Below are 16380 nucleotides of genomic sequence, written 5' to 3'. Positions count from 1 at the left end.
CTTGATTATCTGCGCCCAGAATTATCTGCGCCCCACCAGCCGCACGCATAGCTTTCTTTTTTTCTTTTTTGGCCAGTCTTTCATTGACAGCATACAGGTCGCCTGCGAAAAATAGGAGTAAGTTATTCTATTCGAACTTCAATTAACAACACTTTTTTGAAGGCAAGTGTGCCACTTTGCTAATTATGTGCTTAATGATTGTTTTCTATATATGTGACTTGTCAATCAACTTGAGCGTAACTACATAGTTATTTTTTTCAGTAAGTCTTCTACACTAGTAAAATGAAGCAATTAGTGCTGAGTCACCTTATTGCCAGATACACAGTAACTTAATCAGTTTCTTTAGCAACTTAATTGCACACGTCTTTTCGGCATCAAACGTATCAAACCAGAATGTTGTCGCCGACTCCAACAAAGTGGAACGGTGCAATAGTTAGGGCTATCCGGAGGGTGCAGTGGCACGTCTTTGCAGAAAGTTTGACCTTAAAATGTTTGTACCAGTAGACTACATCGGCAATCGGGCTTTCACGGGCTACATTGACGGCCACATGCATGACGTCAATCTAGATTGACGGCCACGTTCCTTTTCGGGCGCTAAAAAACCTGTTATGGAATACCAACACGCCCTAACCTACGCTCTATGAAGCAGAGTTTGGGTATGCGGGTGATCAGACGGCAACTGCCGGCAAGCCCCCGCCAAGTTTGTGTGTGCGTTTACTAGATGGAAGGGCGTAAGACCGCCTTGTGTGGTCGCAAAAAGCAAATAAAGCTCCAAACTGATATTGTGCAGCCACAGCCTCAACTGCATGACAGTGTCGCAGACTAAAGGCCTCCCGCGTCTTATCTGCCCTTCACGATGACCCGCAGCGCACATCGGGTTGCGCAATGAGTCAACTCGAAATATACACCATGCGGGACTCTGCCATCGAGAAATTTCAAGTAAACTTTATGTTAATGACACACAACACAGAGAAATAGTCTGTAAACGAATTTTCTGTTGTGTTGACAGTAACAGAAACTACAAAATCAATTTTACCGTCGAAATTGATCTTCTTCAGACTTGTACACATTACACAATACAAGTAACCAATTACAATTATTTGTTTCTTTCAGAAATGCAATTGATTATGGTTACTAATTACAGCACCAGAAATGTAACTAAGCAATTACAAAAAAAATGTAAGCTATTACTTTAATGTTGCCTTCTACCTACTTTTGTTGACATTGCATAAGTACGCTAAATATAATGAGCTGAACTGGCTCTTTCAATGTGCACTCTGCAGCCATTCAAATGTTTATTTTCACTAATAAGAATTGCTTTTCAAAATTTTCTTTGGTAATCTTCCCTTGTCTTCTTGCAAAGGCATCTGCAGCTATATGTATATATATACACTGGAAACTTGCTTGATGTGTACTGGAGAGAAGGGCTGTGTTTTAACGCACGAACACCTTGCTCACGATAGGATCTGCTAACATATATATTAACCAGCATTGTTATATAAGACGGGGTGAGCCAGTTCTCACAACTATACTGCATGAACAGAGAGGAGACATTAAGAGGAAGCTTTAGCTCGGGTGCTCCTATCTAAATACATGTAAAAGGAGAATTCGTTTTTCTCGACAACCACTGCACCAAATTTGGCGAGGTTTGTTGCATTTAAATGAAAAGCTGAAATCTAGTGACTGTTGGTTCCGAATTTTTTAATTAGAGCGTAATTTTTTTATTAAGAAGTGGCAAAAGCGAAAATTTTCAGAAAATGAAACTATAATGTTTACAACTCCTTAACTCGGCAAGCAAAAATGATATCACAATTGTGTGAATCGCATCTGATAGTACATATAAAGTGGACCAAATTAATACGTTACACATGAATCTGAAAAAATTCAGTAATATGGAAATACTGCTTTTGCAGAATCCTTGTACGCAACGTAACAAATCCACGTAAGATATAAATTGACATATCGAATTTGTCCGCTTTGAATGATCTAATGGATGCCATTTACAGAACCGCAATATCTGTTCTTGATGTGGAGCTATTAATTTATAAACTTGGTACGTCTATTTATTTTTTTTTAACTTGTGAAAACTATAAAATTCTTGTAACAAAATTCAGGCTCTAAAACTAACTTTCTCTCTCAAATGCATCAAACTTCATTAAACTTGGTCCAAGGGTTATCTCAGAAAAGCGTTCTTGCGTTTTACATGTATTTGAATAGGCCATGTCGAAGTAGGGGCCAAGCTAAAGCTTCCTCTTAAACACTTTCTGTGGCCTTGCCCAAAATAACAAGGTGAAAGGTCATTCTGCTCAATAAACAGTAAAATAAAAAGAAGACCTGCATGCGTGCCTGCAACAGATTGAATTCCCAGAAGAGTGAGTTATAGCCTGCAAAAATATTCAAGTCTTGTTGCATTCCAAAAAGACTGGTTTGACGGACATGCGACACACCACTGCAATGTTGCAAGAGACAATTAGGCGGAGCGACTGCCGACCTAAATAGTCAGACTTTCTATTTTCGACAGCCCATGACTACCACCATCCTTGACAAGGTTGTGGCCACTCAATGCTGCGATTCTCACGTTCTGGTTCCTCTGGGAAGTGTAGTGCTTCATTGTTGCCGAGGCTAGGCGAAGGTGCTCCCGATAGCCATTTAAGCACTACTTCAATTTGTCGACCAGATCTGGTGACGTCCTGGCACTCTTCAGTCGTTAGGCATTCAGACTAAGATAGCTAACTGCAAAGGACACCAGCAAACATTGAAATTCCTGGAAAAGGTGGCCAAATCTGTAATGTAATTTAATATAAAGCTGCGTATTAGTCAACCCAAGAAAGACTTCACGTGTTACAATTGCAAAGATAGGTGTATATGAGTCACATATATATAAAACAGAAACATAAGCGTTTGATGGCCGAAAACTTGTGTCAAAGAAATCGTAGGATGCACCAAGCCAAATAGACTGGAGCAGCAGCTTTGTCCTTCTATGAAAGCTCCTTATAAGTGCTTCCAGGAATGACTGAAAGATAGTGAGAGAGGGAAGAGATAGGTCCCCCTCCCTCACTCTCTCTCATTGAAGCACTTTTTGAAACAGAGGAAGAGAGGAATTTACTGTAGGAGAAAATCACGGGTCAGACTTCCAAGAGAGGTGCACAAATCTAAAAGCCTGAGATGCTCCAGTGATCCAAGACATAACTGCAGGACACTGATAGCAGGAAGGAGGTAAGCCACGTACCTGTTCTCATCCTTTTAATTTAATTATGGGGTTTAACTTGCCAAAACCACTTTCTGATTATGAGGCACGCCGCAGTGGAGGACTCCGGAAATTTGGACCACCTGGGGTTCTTCAACGTGCACCTAAATCTAAGTACACGGGTGTTTTCGCATTTCGTCCCCATCGAAATGCGGCCGCCACGGCCGCGATTAGATCCAGCGACCTCGTGCTCAGCAGCCCAACACCATATCCACTGAGCAACCACGGCGGGTTTCTCATCCTTTTGAACACTGCATAGTTCCCACTAAGTTTAAGTTTTCAAAGCTGAAAAATGTAACTGGTTACATGCAATTGATTGCTGAAAAATTAATTTAATTACAGTGAATGTTACTGAGTAAACAAAGTAATCGCTAAATTTTAAAAATTTGTTAAATATTACTGATTATAACTGATTAATTACATGTAATCTGTTAAGTCTCATCTTTTTTTTCAGACTGCCCAGGCTATTGAGACATTTTCATGGCACTATTCATGTCCGAAAAATCAGTCGGCGACTGTAAATGTGTTCATATACATGTATAGTTGGGCACAAGTGGTTGCGTTGTTTTGCATAGCAGTCTGAGCGCAGTTCGAAGCTTCATTGAAAGACCCGCAGTCATACCATATTCTCACCGTGTAGCTCAAAATCTGAAAAAGGTCGCGAGTAAATTCAAAGTCCCGGTGGTTTCCTCAGCCCCTTCAAAACTTGCTACATTGTGTGCTCTCGTTAACAACCAATAAACAGAATGTGCGACCTACGGAACCCAGCATACCGATCCGCTTGTCAGTTGCAAGGAAGGGGTGGTTTATCAAATTCTGCTCTCATGCAAAAAGGTTTACATTGGACAAACGGGGAGATGTTTAAATGAAAGGCTAAAAGAACATGAATGCTCACAGGAAAAAGAAATTGGTTCCAATATGGCCATCCACTGCAAAGAGTGCGGGTGCAAGCGTCGCCTAAGAGATACCATTGTTCTGGACAGAAGTCGAGACAGTGTTGCCCGTGAGCTGAAGGAAGCCTTCCACATTAAAAGGAAGGGCCTGGAATGTGTCAGCGAACCATTGAAAATTCTGTGTAAAAGTGAAAGTCCTTTTTAGAAGCCCTTAGTTTGAAACTGAGCACGTTGCTGCGCTGCCTGCGCTTGGTGAAAAATCTTAATCTTTTAGTTTTTAATGGGGTACTCCCTTACAGCAGTGTTTTGTGTATCGCTTAACCATGATCATTTATGGTCCTTTGGCCCTATACACCACGTGTCATTGTCGCGAATGTCACCTTTTGCAATTGTTTTATCGCCTTTCGCCTGGTTACCATGCGATTTTCGACGTGCGAGTTGCGCTGCCAGATTTGTGTATATATTGTGTATTTCTGACAAAAAAGCATCAGTTGTTAGTAAGCGCCCGTCCGTGTCTCTTCTTGTGTCGTCTGTTTGGCACTTTAGTACTTCAGTAACATGCACCAACTAGCCCAACAAAAAGTTCTGCTGGAGCTATAAGCTTGCTGTGTATAAGGTCTGCAACCAAAAAGAACATTCATAAAGGAAGTGCAAGCCTTACACGAGTAGATATGGTATATGACAAACGAGCAGGCAATCAAAAACAAGGCAGCGGTCTTAACTGTGGGAGAATGCTGCTGCTGCAGTAAACGAGTTTGGAGCCACAAAAATTGCGCAAACCTTCTGTTACCCCCCCCCCCCCCCTTCAACATGTAAAAGGTGCTGAGTGTGTATGGACAACTTGGGGATGCAACTTCTAGCTTCTTTTCTTATAGGTACCTTATTGCAAATCAATCTGGACCAAGTTTGATATATTATGACTTAGCTCCTGCATTAAAATCAAACTGAGTGTGAGTACCATGTCATTCCTTATTGTCTGTTTTTTGCATCCCACAAAATGGCAGTTTCAAGCACTTAGTTAATGTATTTATAAAGCAATGTTCCATGCGTCCATTCGCACTTCTTTCCATTTTCTAGCTATATGACAGCATGCTTCATTGTTGACAATGCTCACTTCAGTGCAAGCATCCCACAAGTGCACCAAGACCTTGGGCAGCTGTGTCTGCCTCAATGCAGATGCTGTCACAAAATAATGTTTTCAGGGCTCACATGTTTTCTGCAAAGAAGAACAGTGAAGTGCTTTGTGAAAAAATTGGATGTACTGTTTCTACGAAGCAGCACAATTCAATTGTGAAAATAGAGTAGTACAACATAACCTTCTAAATATGCCAATTTCTGGCATGTCAAAGCAACCATTCCAAAGGACCACGAAGGAACTCTTATTCAGTGAAGTTTAGATGTGACTGGTCATTACAAGCATCGAGGTGCTTTATTTTTTTCCTTGTGAAATATTATCAAGTACTGTATAAAATGGTTTGAAATTATGTTTTTGTTATTCATATGCGTGTTCTTGATGAAGTGCTTTTTTTACTGCTTTGTTCTCCTGTTGCAGCTGTAAGAATAGCTCAACCTAGTCAAGCAGTTGTAAGCTTTTCTGTACAGTTATCACCACAAGACTTTGAAGGGCTGTTTATGTTCTAGTAACAAGCCTCATAGCAAATTGTTCAAATGGAAGAAAATAAAGACCATTGTCAAGCAACATGATCGGACCTGTAATCTCCAGGTTATCGATTTTCTGCTTATGCAAGACTAAACTGTGCAAAAGCTGAAAGAAAATGAGAAAATACAATTCAACATCTAACACCAGGATGACAAAGTGCATTCACAGGACATATATTTACATATGATATATAAACACTAGTACACTTTATTGTTTCCACAAACCATCATCATAAATTTACAACCATAAAAGCAGTTACCATTTTTTCTGAATGCTCATAGTCTTGATAACTCATCTAAAAACTAAAATAACAAAATCTTTTGCGCTAAGTTTGCAGCATATGCAGAAACCACCCGCGACTAGCTTCGACAACTGGCAGGACAAATCTTCACTTTAGAGGGCCGTCACAGCAACTCATTTGTGTATGTACAGAAATGAGAACAACTATTTTGTTACAAACTCTCACAGAGAAAACAAATCAGTTTTTTTTTTCATTTACAGCCTACAAAACGCCTCAATTCTCATGCATTCCAAATCAGTAACACAATCAATGTCAATGTAAACAAGTTAGAACAACTCTTTAAGCACAAACTCCAACAAAGAAAACAATTTCATCTTCTCCATTTGTAGTTTGAAAATACAACTCTGAAGTATTCCGGATCACTAGTGGAGGAAATTAGTTTCTCAAATTCATATGGAGGCTAACACTGTTTTCATTGTTTTCATCAAATGGCACAAATTACCTCATGTAGGAGCCAAACATGGTGAGCATGGTGAACAGCGCACATGACAAAACAAGACAGGACACATGCACAGTGTTTATGTGCTGTGTTCACATATGCACTGAATTCCGGCTTTTTTCTTTTTGTCCTGTCTTCACTTTTCACTGTACTACTTACAAACCAACTAGCTAAATTTCTTACTCTTGTGCAGCCAACTAATGACATTAAATGCAAAAATTGCACTATACAAATGGCATAAGATATTCCCGAGTCACAGGGGCAGCATAAATCACTCACTGCTTGGACAGTAGATCTAGCTGGAAGTCCAGCTACAGGACACCTTAAATCAGTGTTGAACAGCTAACCAACAATGTTCAGGTGCTAACTACTCCCAGAGTCTACAAGTATGTATGCAAGTCTTGTCACACTAACAACAGACATATTGCAGTACTAGCACACTTGTTTAGAAGGCACTGGGATGACAACAGGGTTGAAGCTTTGAGCACATGACTGAACATCCTAACAGCATAACTGTGTATAACCTTCAACTCTCACAGTCATTGCTATTGATCATTTAACCATGCAATCAGAACAAACATAATCGTACCACTCAAGACCTTACATCACTTTGTTGTAATGCTCACAGACAACCCCAGCAACGTAATCTGCAAATAAAAAAGTAACGCACTGCTTGCCATTAATGTGTGTACAAGAAATGGCTTTCAGCACTCGCCCTACCCAATAAAATTGGCTTGCACAAGCTGAATGCATGCACTATAGGGAGCGTGCAATGAGAAGGTGGTCCAGCCCTAGCAGCGTGCTGTGGAGGCGATTCACATGCTAGCTGTAGCAGACTACAGCAAGCAAAAGCCTATCGCGTGCACTGCAAATCAAAATGCAAAGCTTTTTTCGCTACCTTTTACGCAATACGTGTAGTTTCTTACTGCAGCTGCAGTACATTGGTTCTTATTACTGTGGTGAGCCATCGATTGTGGACGTAGCAGTCATGAGCACAGATGGGAGAATGCAGACTTGCGAAAGTAGTGAATGCATGGCCTCCAAGATCAGGTGGCATGCGGTAGCACACAACCTAACACTAGACTGGCTGCTGATAACATTGATGCAGTATGTCGGCACGCCAGCTCTATGTGCTGCACAGTCTTTATATTCTCCCGCACATTTGTGTTATCTGGCTGAAGTTATAAGGACAAAGGGAATATTGGTATGGTCTAGATTTGCTTAATAAACAATCATGCAGTTCCAGTGCATGTTGGAATTTCAAGTGCTTCTATAGAAGCTTTCATGAAGCAGTAGCTGAAATGCTATGAAACTAAATGTGATGCATGCAATAGTCTTTATTGTCATCTATGCAATATCTCGTGCAATGCTTGTACTTATGCACCATATTGGCCACAACTATAATATGCTACAAAGTTCACGTTTATGCACTACACTGTTTACAATCTGAATAGAGACGTAAACAGCAGTTCTTACAAATGCACATTGTGAGGCGTAAAATTAAAAATTATATTATGGGGTTTTACGTGCCAAAACCACTTTCTGATTATGAGGCACGCCGTAGTGGAGGACTCCGGAAATTTCGACCACCTGGGGTTCTTTAACGTGCACCTAAATCTAAGTACACGGGTGTTTTCGCATTTCGCCCCCACCGAAATGCGGCCGCCGTGGCCGGGATTCGATCCCGCGACCTCGTGCTCAGCAGCCCAACACCATAGCCACTGAGACTGTGAGGCGTCGATGCAGTAATGTCACAGGGACGAAGGTGACATTTGTCGAGGAAAGAATGATGGAGACAGATGTGTGCCAAGAGAAGCACAAGGCAAAAGACAAAGGCAATGTTGACTATTATTTTTTCAATTTCATTCCTACGTGTATGGCCTGATGGAAACCAGCATGCGCCCATGCTGTCTTGTGGAACACGGTCTCACGTGCATGCTCTATGCAATATGAGGCATGCGTCTATTCAGCAATACAGCAGCAGCAGCCATGGCCAGAAACGTTCAGGAAGGTATGAAAAGAAAGCTTCGTTTTAAGAAGTAATTTCAAAATAATTTACATACCAGGTCAACAAGTCTCCTTCAAAAAGTGTACCACATCAGCTGCAGCTGTGGCTGTGCTGGTGTGATTGTGCAGTAGCCTGCAATGCTATGCAGGGCTGTGCTACAAGCAATCTAAACATGTTAGAAATGTAAATTCCGTTTCTTTGCTACCTTTACAGATGATGGCCTGTTAGAGATGTCATTCTGTAAGACTTTTCGCTGGCCTAGTTTGAACATGTTCATCTTGAAAGATTCGGCACAAGAAACATGGACACACAAGACTAGACTAACAGGACAAAAACCCTTTGTGTTTCATGTCGTGTCCGTCTTTCTTACACTGAATCTCTAGAGAGTGAAGTTCATTGATTCAAGAGCACTGATGTTCCCACGTAATGCGTCCCATCTCCCTATGTTTCGTCTCACTGCACTCTCCCCATGCGCCTTGCATTCGAACAACATGCTAGCATGCAAGAAGCCATCCTGCCTCTTTTACAATACAGAGTGCCAGAAAGTGTACGACTTTCTCTGTTTAGTGAGCCCTGAATTCATGATGCTTTGTTGCCAGTGCAGGTGCTAACACTCTTCAGTCAGGCCACCTGCAGCTTTAATTACCTACAATTCAAGTGTATGGCCTACAGTGTCTAAAGGGGTCCTGAACCGCTTTTATATCAAAGTCAAGAAATGCACTTGAAGTTAATTTAGACCATTTCAGAAATACTTTGCCGCAAAGAAGTTCTTCAATGCGTTCAGCAGAAGTGGAGTTATGGGCCATCAAACATACCATTCGCAGTGCTTCCGCTCCTTCTTGAATGATCTGCACTGCAAAGGCTATGGCGAAACGAGGTGTGCCCACAACGCTCCGTCTACTGAACGTCACCGTGGTGTGCAGATCAAATTTGATTCTGGATGCTGACGTAGATGCCACTATTTCCGATTTTGCGCCTACGACGCGGCAAACATGGCTGACCTTGGTGAGCCGCAGTGCACTCAGCCAGTGTACTCATTGCAGCACCCCGTGGCAGCCGCGGTACCTACGCTACGTAGCAGACCACAGCTACATGCAACTGCAGCGTTTGCTTCGTGCACGACAGGGCTAAAGTGCACCCTCACACGCTCCTGTCTGATTGTGCTATGTGGTGCGGACCAGCTTTGTCCTGCATCAGCTTGACCGACACATAGTAGTCACCTCCAACTTGCGCACATTGAAGCTCATTACGAAGTGAAGTCTGTCAAGGCGGCCAGGAGCGGCCAGGAGTGAGCGCACACTGGCAAGCGTGCATCTGGTGTGACTAAGTTTTATGTGGTTCGAGGCTAGTTGAGCGTTCAAAACTAGACGAAATTTGTGAGACCCGACAGCTATGACACCAATAAGCAGGGTGGCCAAAGTTTAATTCCTATGATGGCGGCCATGCGTGAGCAGACAATAATCGGCTTCCAACGAAAGTAAGTAATTAATGTCGAAATTCGAAAGCATATTTTCACTTACTTCAGCTTGTTTATTAAACTGCGTCAATAAATATACGCAGTAACAGTAGCAAGAAGCGCACTGATACAAACACCCTTCTTGATTAATATCAGCTATTGGCCAATAGTAGCCATGCATGGGAATCTGCTATATTACTAAATAAAGCGTGCAGAAAAGAGTGAGGAGCAGGTTTTAGTTGAAAAGAGAGCGTTTTAGAGAAAGGTGACTTTGTGCTCCGCTTGCGAGATCCATGCACCGTGCACGACTGCAAAATTTGGCTGAGATGTTCACAGCAGGGTATGCTACCCGCGGACTGTTTGCTTCACTATTCTCATAAGGTGGTTCAGGGCCCCTTTAAGACCTACATGGCTTGTATTGCCTTGAGCATTCTGCTGGAATTTTTCGCATGAAAAGCCCATTAATTTTTCATCCTATGATTATACCGCTGACTAGGCTGTTTCTTGTCACTGTCATGCCAACGTGGGCCTGTAGTTCACATGTAAACTTCAAGGAGGTCAACTACTTTTTTTGTTTAAGCATGCGTCAAGTAATGTGCCTATCAGGTGTACCAAGACAGTGGGCAATGCTGGCTATGATGACTGAGGTAGCGATTAAAGCTAAATAAGGGCTAAGTAAGTTGTTGCATGCAGCTGTACCCAAGTCTATTTGTACACGCAAATATGATACATGTACAGGCTACATCCTAGAAATTTCCAACTGTGTTGAAGAAAAACAGAGTAGCCTTCAAATTAGAATATACAGCAGTTACAGAATGGAGCAAAAAAGAAAGACCATGGCATGAGGCACATAATTATGGTGCTTGTTCCTTCCTTGGCTCCGAAATCTTTATACCTTTACACTTCATTTTCTGGTTATTACACTATAATGAGGAAAAGAGTCTTTTGCAGTGAAAAAGTAAGCTCGTCAATCTAAAAAAAAAAAAAATTATTTCTATGTAGCAGGGCTGCACTGCTACTACATGCCACTAATCTCTTTTAAAAGCAAGTCCCCATGAAGACAAAACTGCATTACAATAAAAATTGTCTTCAAACAACTGAATATGTGCGCTCCTTCACACTACAAAATTGGCAAGCAAGTTGGCCAAGATTAATCAAACTCATATCACTCTCTGCTTGATCACAGTATTAGAAGGTTCACTTCCCTCTAGTCAGTACATACATGTAGTATTTGTAACGCTATAATGCACTATAACATTGTAATGCACTATATTATTTCATCAGAAAAAGGAGTTTACTACAAATGGGCCAAGGATGAGACGCTAACCAATAAAAGTGCAGCACACAGCAAGGCCCAGCACAAGAATGGCACTGGGTCTGTCGTGAATGTTTCAAATGGTCAAATTGCGGCTTCAGCACACAAGCAAACTTGATCAGGTGCCATTGTGCCAGCAGCAGTCTCAAGTGTAACTTTGACGGCTTCCAACAAGTTTGGTAGCAACAAAACACAAGGCTGAACACTCTAGTGTTGCTCACAAATCACCTGAAGCGTCCGTAGCGTGGTCCTTGCATCATGCGCGCCCTCTTGGCCCGCACCACCAGCACGATGCCCACCACGATCACAAGAGACACCGACAAGCCGACAAGTACATCCCGGACGGTTGTGGTGGCCTCACCATGGCCATCCATCTGCACAGTAAGGGCATGCACTTTGCCTTCCTGGGCAATGCAGGCAGCATGTGAATCACGGCGAGATCCAAGGATGGCGCAAAGCATCGTCTTGCGGCAGGTAGCATCGCATGGGCCCGTGTCCTTGAGTGCCGAGCTGAGGTTGATGTACCGAGACAACAGCTCCGGCGAGACAGTGAGTTGGTGCGCCAGCTCCACCATAGAGTCGGTGCTCAGGTCCCGCCGCCCAAAGTCCTTGCTTGCCGAATAGAGGAACTCCCACTCGGGCTGTTGCTGCATCAATGATAGAAAAGAGAATGTGAATGTGGTTTACTTGATGTTCTCCTAAGTTGTGCCTCAATGGGTTCTACTCTCACTGGAACAATCTAATCCTAGGACCATAATGAGAACGATAGCACAAAATGAGACAATGGCAAAGAAACAAACAGAATGAGTGCTCTTTAACAGGCCCCATGTCACAGAAAATTTGGTGTCAGTGTCGGCAGCAATGTTCGTACGAGACAAAATCACCCTGAACCACATATCCTGATCTACGCAAGCCCTCTACGTGGCGCACAGGTGTTACTAAAGTAATTGAATTTCTCAAAGTAAAATACGCCAGAAAATTCATAAAGTATGTTTTGCAGACATCCTACAGACATGATAGCATCAGATTGTAATTTGAATACCCAAGAAAACATAATTCTGTTATGTGGAAACTCAAACACAATCCCATTTCCTAGCTGCCATTTGAGGTCTGTCTTTGTAGGAGCAGTATGCCACCTCCGGTTCCTTGCAACACCATCCAGACAGCGCTCGCCTCCACACATCCGCGGCGCCCGCAGTGGGGGCGGGGGGCAAAAAACATAACCAGAAAGCTTGCCTTCATGCATAGCATTCGTGCATAGCGTTTCCAGGAAAACATTACGGTTGCATAAGCTGCAGTTGCAGGGTAGCGCGAGAAGCAGTCAGGGATCTTTGAATGCTATTGCGTTCCACTCTTAAAGGCAAAGCTCAAGAGTCCTCCAACTTTTTTTCTTTTCACTTCAGGCGATATAGTATAGTGTGCATGCCAGAAAAGCACTCGCAACTTGGAGGAATAATGGCAATGAGCAGTGCAAGACAAGGTGAGGACAACGATGAAAACAGTACAGGGGGCTATCGCTCTGTAATGAATCATTACCTACTAGCTAGGCTGTCAGTTCTATTGCCTAGGGCCTTGACATGTATTAATCCATGTACTTTATTAAGGCATTACCCAAAAGCATGAGGGAAGAGACAATACATATATATACGGCCAAACACCTCTATAACGAAGTGCTTGAGACCTCCAAAATTATCCGTTATACAAATCACTTCTTTATAAAGATTGCGCATCATACTGCTTGTAAGAACACTGACACAGCACATCCAGTAAAAGCAAATCCTTACTTACTAGAGATTCAAGAGACGATTAGTGAAACAAGTAGCTAATAATCTATTGCACACTTCTGTTGACAGTATGTGCGACTGCAGCTGACCCAGAAGGAAATGCTGGCAGGTGCTCAATGAAGTTTACATCATTTTATTAACTCCCAATCGAATAGTTCCAGACAATCCTCCTCCGCAGAGGTTCCGTCAGTTTGCTTCCACTTGTAGTTCACGGAGTTCACCGGTATTGGGTTTCCATCGCGAGCTCCTACAGCTCAGTTTATTTAGCACCGCTGTTGCTACTACAGTGTTGCTTTTTTTTTTTGTGCTGGCTAACAGTATTGCCATTTCATTGTTTCTATTACATCCTTACACACACTGGTGCCCCTTATCAAAGTGTTCATCCATTCGGTCCACGGGGCTTTTCTTTTTGCGTCAGGGATGGAATACAGAGTACATGATGACACCAATCCCTACAAGCATTCATTATAAAACTATAGATCGGCAGTCAATGACGTCTAAATTCTTTCCATGTACACGCAAATTTATTGTAATTGTCTTTGCTGTAGAGGTGTTCACAATACATATGGAACGTGGGAATTCGGCAGGGACATACAGAATCTTTCTTTATGCAGGTACAGTAATTCCTCGTTATAACAAAGTCAGCGGGACAGTGAAAAAATTTGTTATAAGCGGAAATTCGATATAAGCGACCACTCGAGAAAACCTAAAGCAGTCGAGCTTTAATTGTGCCACAACTGCGAGGAAGTGAAAACACAATGTATTCAGTGAAGTAAAACATTATTCAGGTGCGAAAAAAGGCAGTGAGCTTTGGCTGTTTCAAGTTCTTATTAGGCGCGAGTAACCCCTGCGCTCCAATTTGACCAAGCATTGCACGAGGTCATGGTCGCAGCCCATGCATTCAACCTTATTTCACAGCAGGCGTAGACACACCCGCGTGTGGCACCATAGTTGGCATTTTACGTGGCTCTTCATCCTCGTCGGGGCCACCGACAGTGTCAATTATCTCCGCATCCGTCACTGGGGCAACACGGGAGCAGCAGCGTCAGCGAATGCGAATGTCTCAAAGTTGCCTTCTACCTCTTGGCCAGTAATTTTATGAACAGCCTTGTACAGATCACTGCAAGTCCGGTCATCATCAGGCTGGTCATCATCAGCGTCGTTGACAATGGTGCGGGAAAGGCTGGCATGCACAAAGCAGTTGGTGACCTTCGAAGGTGCGAGTTCTTTCCATAAAAAGGTCACACCGTGTCGTTTCTTGAACTGCTTAAGCCAGCCATAGCTGCACTTGAAATCTTTATGGCCCATTTGATTTGGAGGGCGAGAGCTTTGGCTTTTGCAGTAAGTACAGATCCATGTACGAGAGATTTGCACTCCTTCAGCCACTGTAGAAGTGCATCTTCCACTTCGGGGTATTTCGAATCACGATTCCTCTTTCCATTTACCGAGAAGCTCTTTTCAATGCCATCCAGCACAGCTTCCTTGTTTTTCAATACAGTTGATAAAGTAGATGGCGGTATGCCGAATTCCCTCGCCAGGTCAGCTTTCTGCCCTCCCCCCCCCTTTCCACTTCTTTTATCACCAGAACTTTCTGCTCCAAAGTCAAACACTTTCACCCGGAGACTGACGGAGCCATTTATCACTGTAGACCACAAAAGCACATGCAAGGCATGCCTAACGAAGCACTCCGAATAACACAATCATATATGGCCTGCAGCATGGATCCAAATGCATGCACCGTCAGCGCCAAAGTGACTGAACGCGGTGGGCGACGCAGACGACAGAAGCTTCAAAATGTCGTCAGAGCATCTTGCTTTCCTCGTCAGTGCGTGCTGGTGATGGCAACGGTTGCAATGGCAGGCGTGGCATTGGCTTCACGTGTAGTGGAAGAAAGGCGATTGGAGTTGTGGAGACCAAGAAGCAGGAACCACGGAAGGGCACCCGTTGGTGGAAGATTGTGCTCGGGAGGGCAGGCCGGAAGAGGGCAGCTTTAGAGGAGCAGCAACGTCGAAACTGGCAGTGAGGAGGCGAGGAGTTGACATGAAGGCGAATGAGAGAAGTGATTGGCGTCCAAACGGTTTGCAGACTGGAGAGCAAATGACGAGGGGAAGGCAGTGGCCGCTCTTAAAGGGGGGGTGCGGAGGCCATGGAAGACTACGAGAATATTGCGCTGGAAAGCACTGGAAAACACTGCAAATGCCGTGGCTCGTGTCTGAGGTTGTGTTTGTTGTGTTCGAAAAATGATTAGCCGCTTATTATGGGCACGCAGCGCGATTGTGAAAACTGAATGGTTTTGCCGTAGGGGCTTTACATGATCACTGGGCAATTTTTTCCTGAGGTGTACTACAGCTGTGAAGTTTGCAAAACTAGAGTTTTTCGGTGAGATGTTGTCGATGGCACTGTGCTAATTCTACAGTTCGAGTGTCGGTGTTCGCGCACTGTCGCGTCCGCGTCATTGACGAATGTCTAAGAACAACATTCAACCATGCAATTAGACAGTTTGTCTAAAGTTGGATGGCACGAACAGAGCATGACCGGCTCTAGAAAATCGCCGGGGAAACATCAGCTTGAGCTGACCCGCCGCCATGTTGACGGCCTGACTCACTGCCGGCGACACTCGGATTTCTCGTGCTTTTGGCAAGTTATTGGTCGATTTGCACCGTCAAAAGTGAAACGAAACTAGGGGTGGCGTTTTATTGCGATGCAAGTGATTATTGTGAGCGGTGAGCAAATTTCCAGATTGGCTTCCCCAAAGTCGTTTTCCCGATTTGTTAACATAGCTCCTTGTGTCGAACATGGCAGTTATAATCAGAGGGACATTTCTTTTGTGCGTTTCAGCACATTTCAGCGCCAGAAGTGCTTTTTGAGGAGTAAAACTTTGCTTATCACGCACCCCGTGGAATGCTACAGCATAAGCCTACCTGTGGTCTTTTGGCCACTTTTCGGCATCAAAGGGACCGTGGTTTTCTGGCATCGTAAAGCATCAGGAAAACTTTATTTTCGTGTGGATGTTATCACGGGGCACACCAGCGATGCAACTGTGACGGAGATTAACGGTTCAGGCACGCTGCACCATGGAATTGACAGCTTCTGTTCACTCCGCAATAAACAGCTCGGAGCACTCAGCACTCGCTTGGTGCCCATTACTAGGCGGTCATCGGTCGTGGGTTTGGTGCTTTTGTGGCCTGTTCTGTGCCTGCATGAGACTAATTCATCAACGGTATTAATTTGACACTGCATGTGCAAGAGGGCCACTGCTCGGTTGTGGCAATTCCTC

The 16380-nt window shown here is 43.5% G+C and overlaps 1 protein-coding gene across 1 annotated transcript in view; it reads right to left on the bottom strand.

Annotated features, from left to right (window-relative positions):
- Nucleotides 1–5982: 5982 nt before the first annotated feature.
- LOC126527015 (acid sphingomyelinase-like phosphodiesterase 3b) overlaps nucleotides 5983–16380 on the bottom strand; it is a 34604-nt gene continuing 24206 nt past the window's right edge. The window contains exon 7 of the mRNA XM_050174730.3: nucleotides 5983–11966. Coding sequence (XP_050030687.1) covers nucleotides 11544–11966 — 423 coding nt within the window. The 3' untranslated portion in view covers nucleotides 5983–11543. The remainder of the gene's footprint in view (nucleotides 11967–16380) is intronic.

The sequence above is a fragment of the Dermacentor andersoni genome, chromosome 9 (assembly GCF_023375885.2).
Source record: "Dermacentor andersoni chromosome 9, qqDerAnde1_hic_scaffold, whole genome shotgun sequence".
NCBI lineage: Eukaryota > Metazoa > Arthropoda > Arachnida > Ixodida > Ixodidae > Dermacentor > Dermacentor andersoni.
The sequence above is the reverse complement of the archived record's forward strand: the minus strand, read 5'-3'. Positions and strand labels throughout refer to the sequence as shown.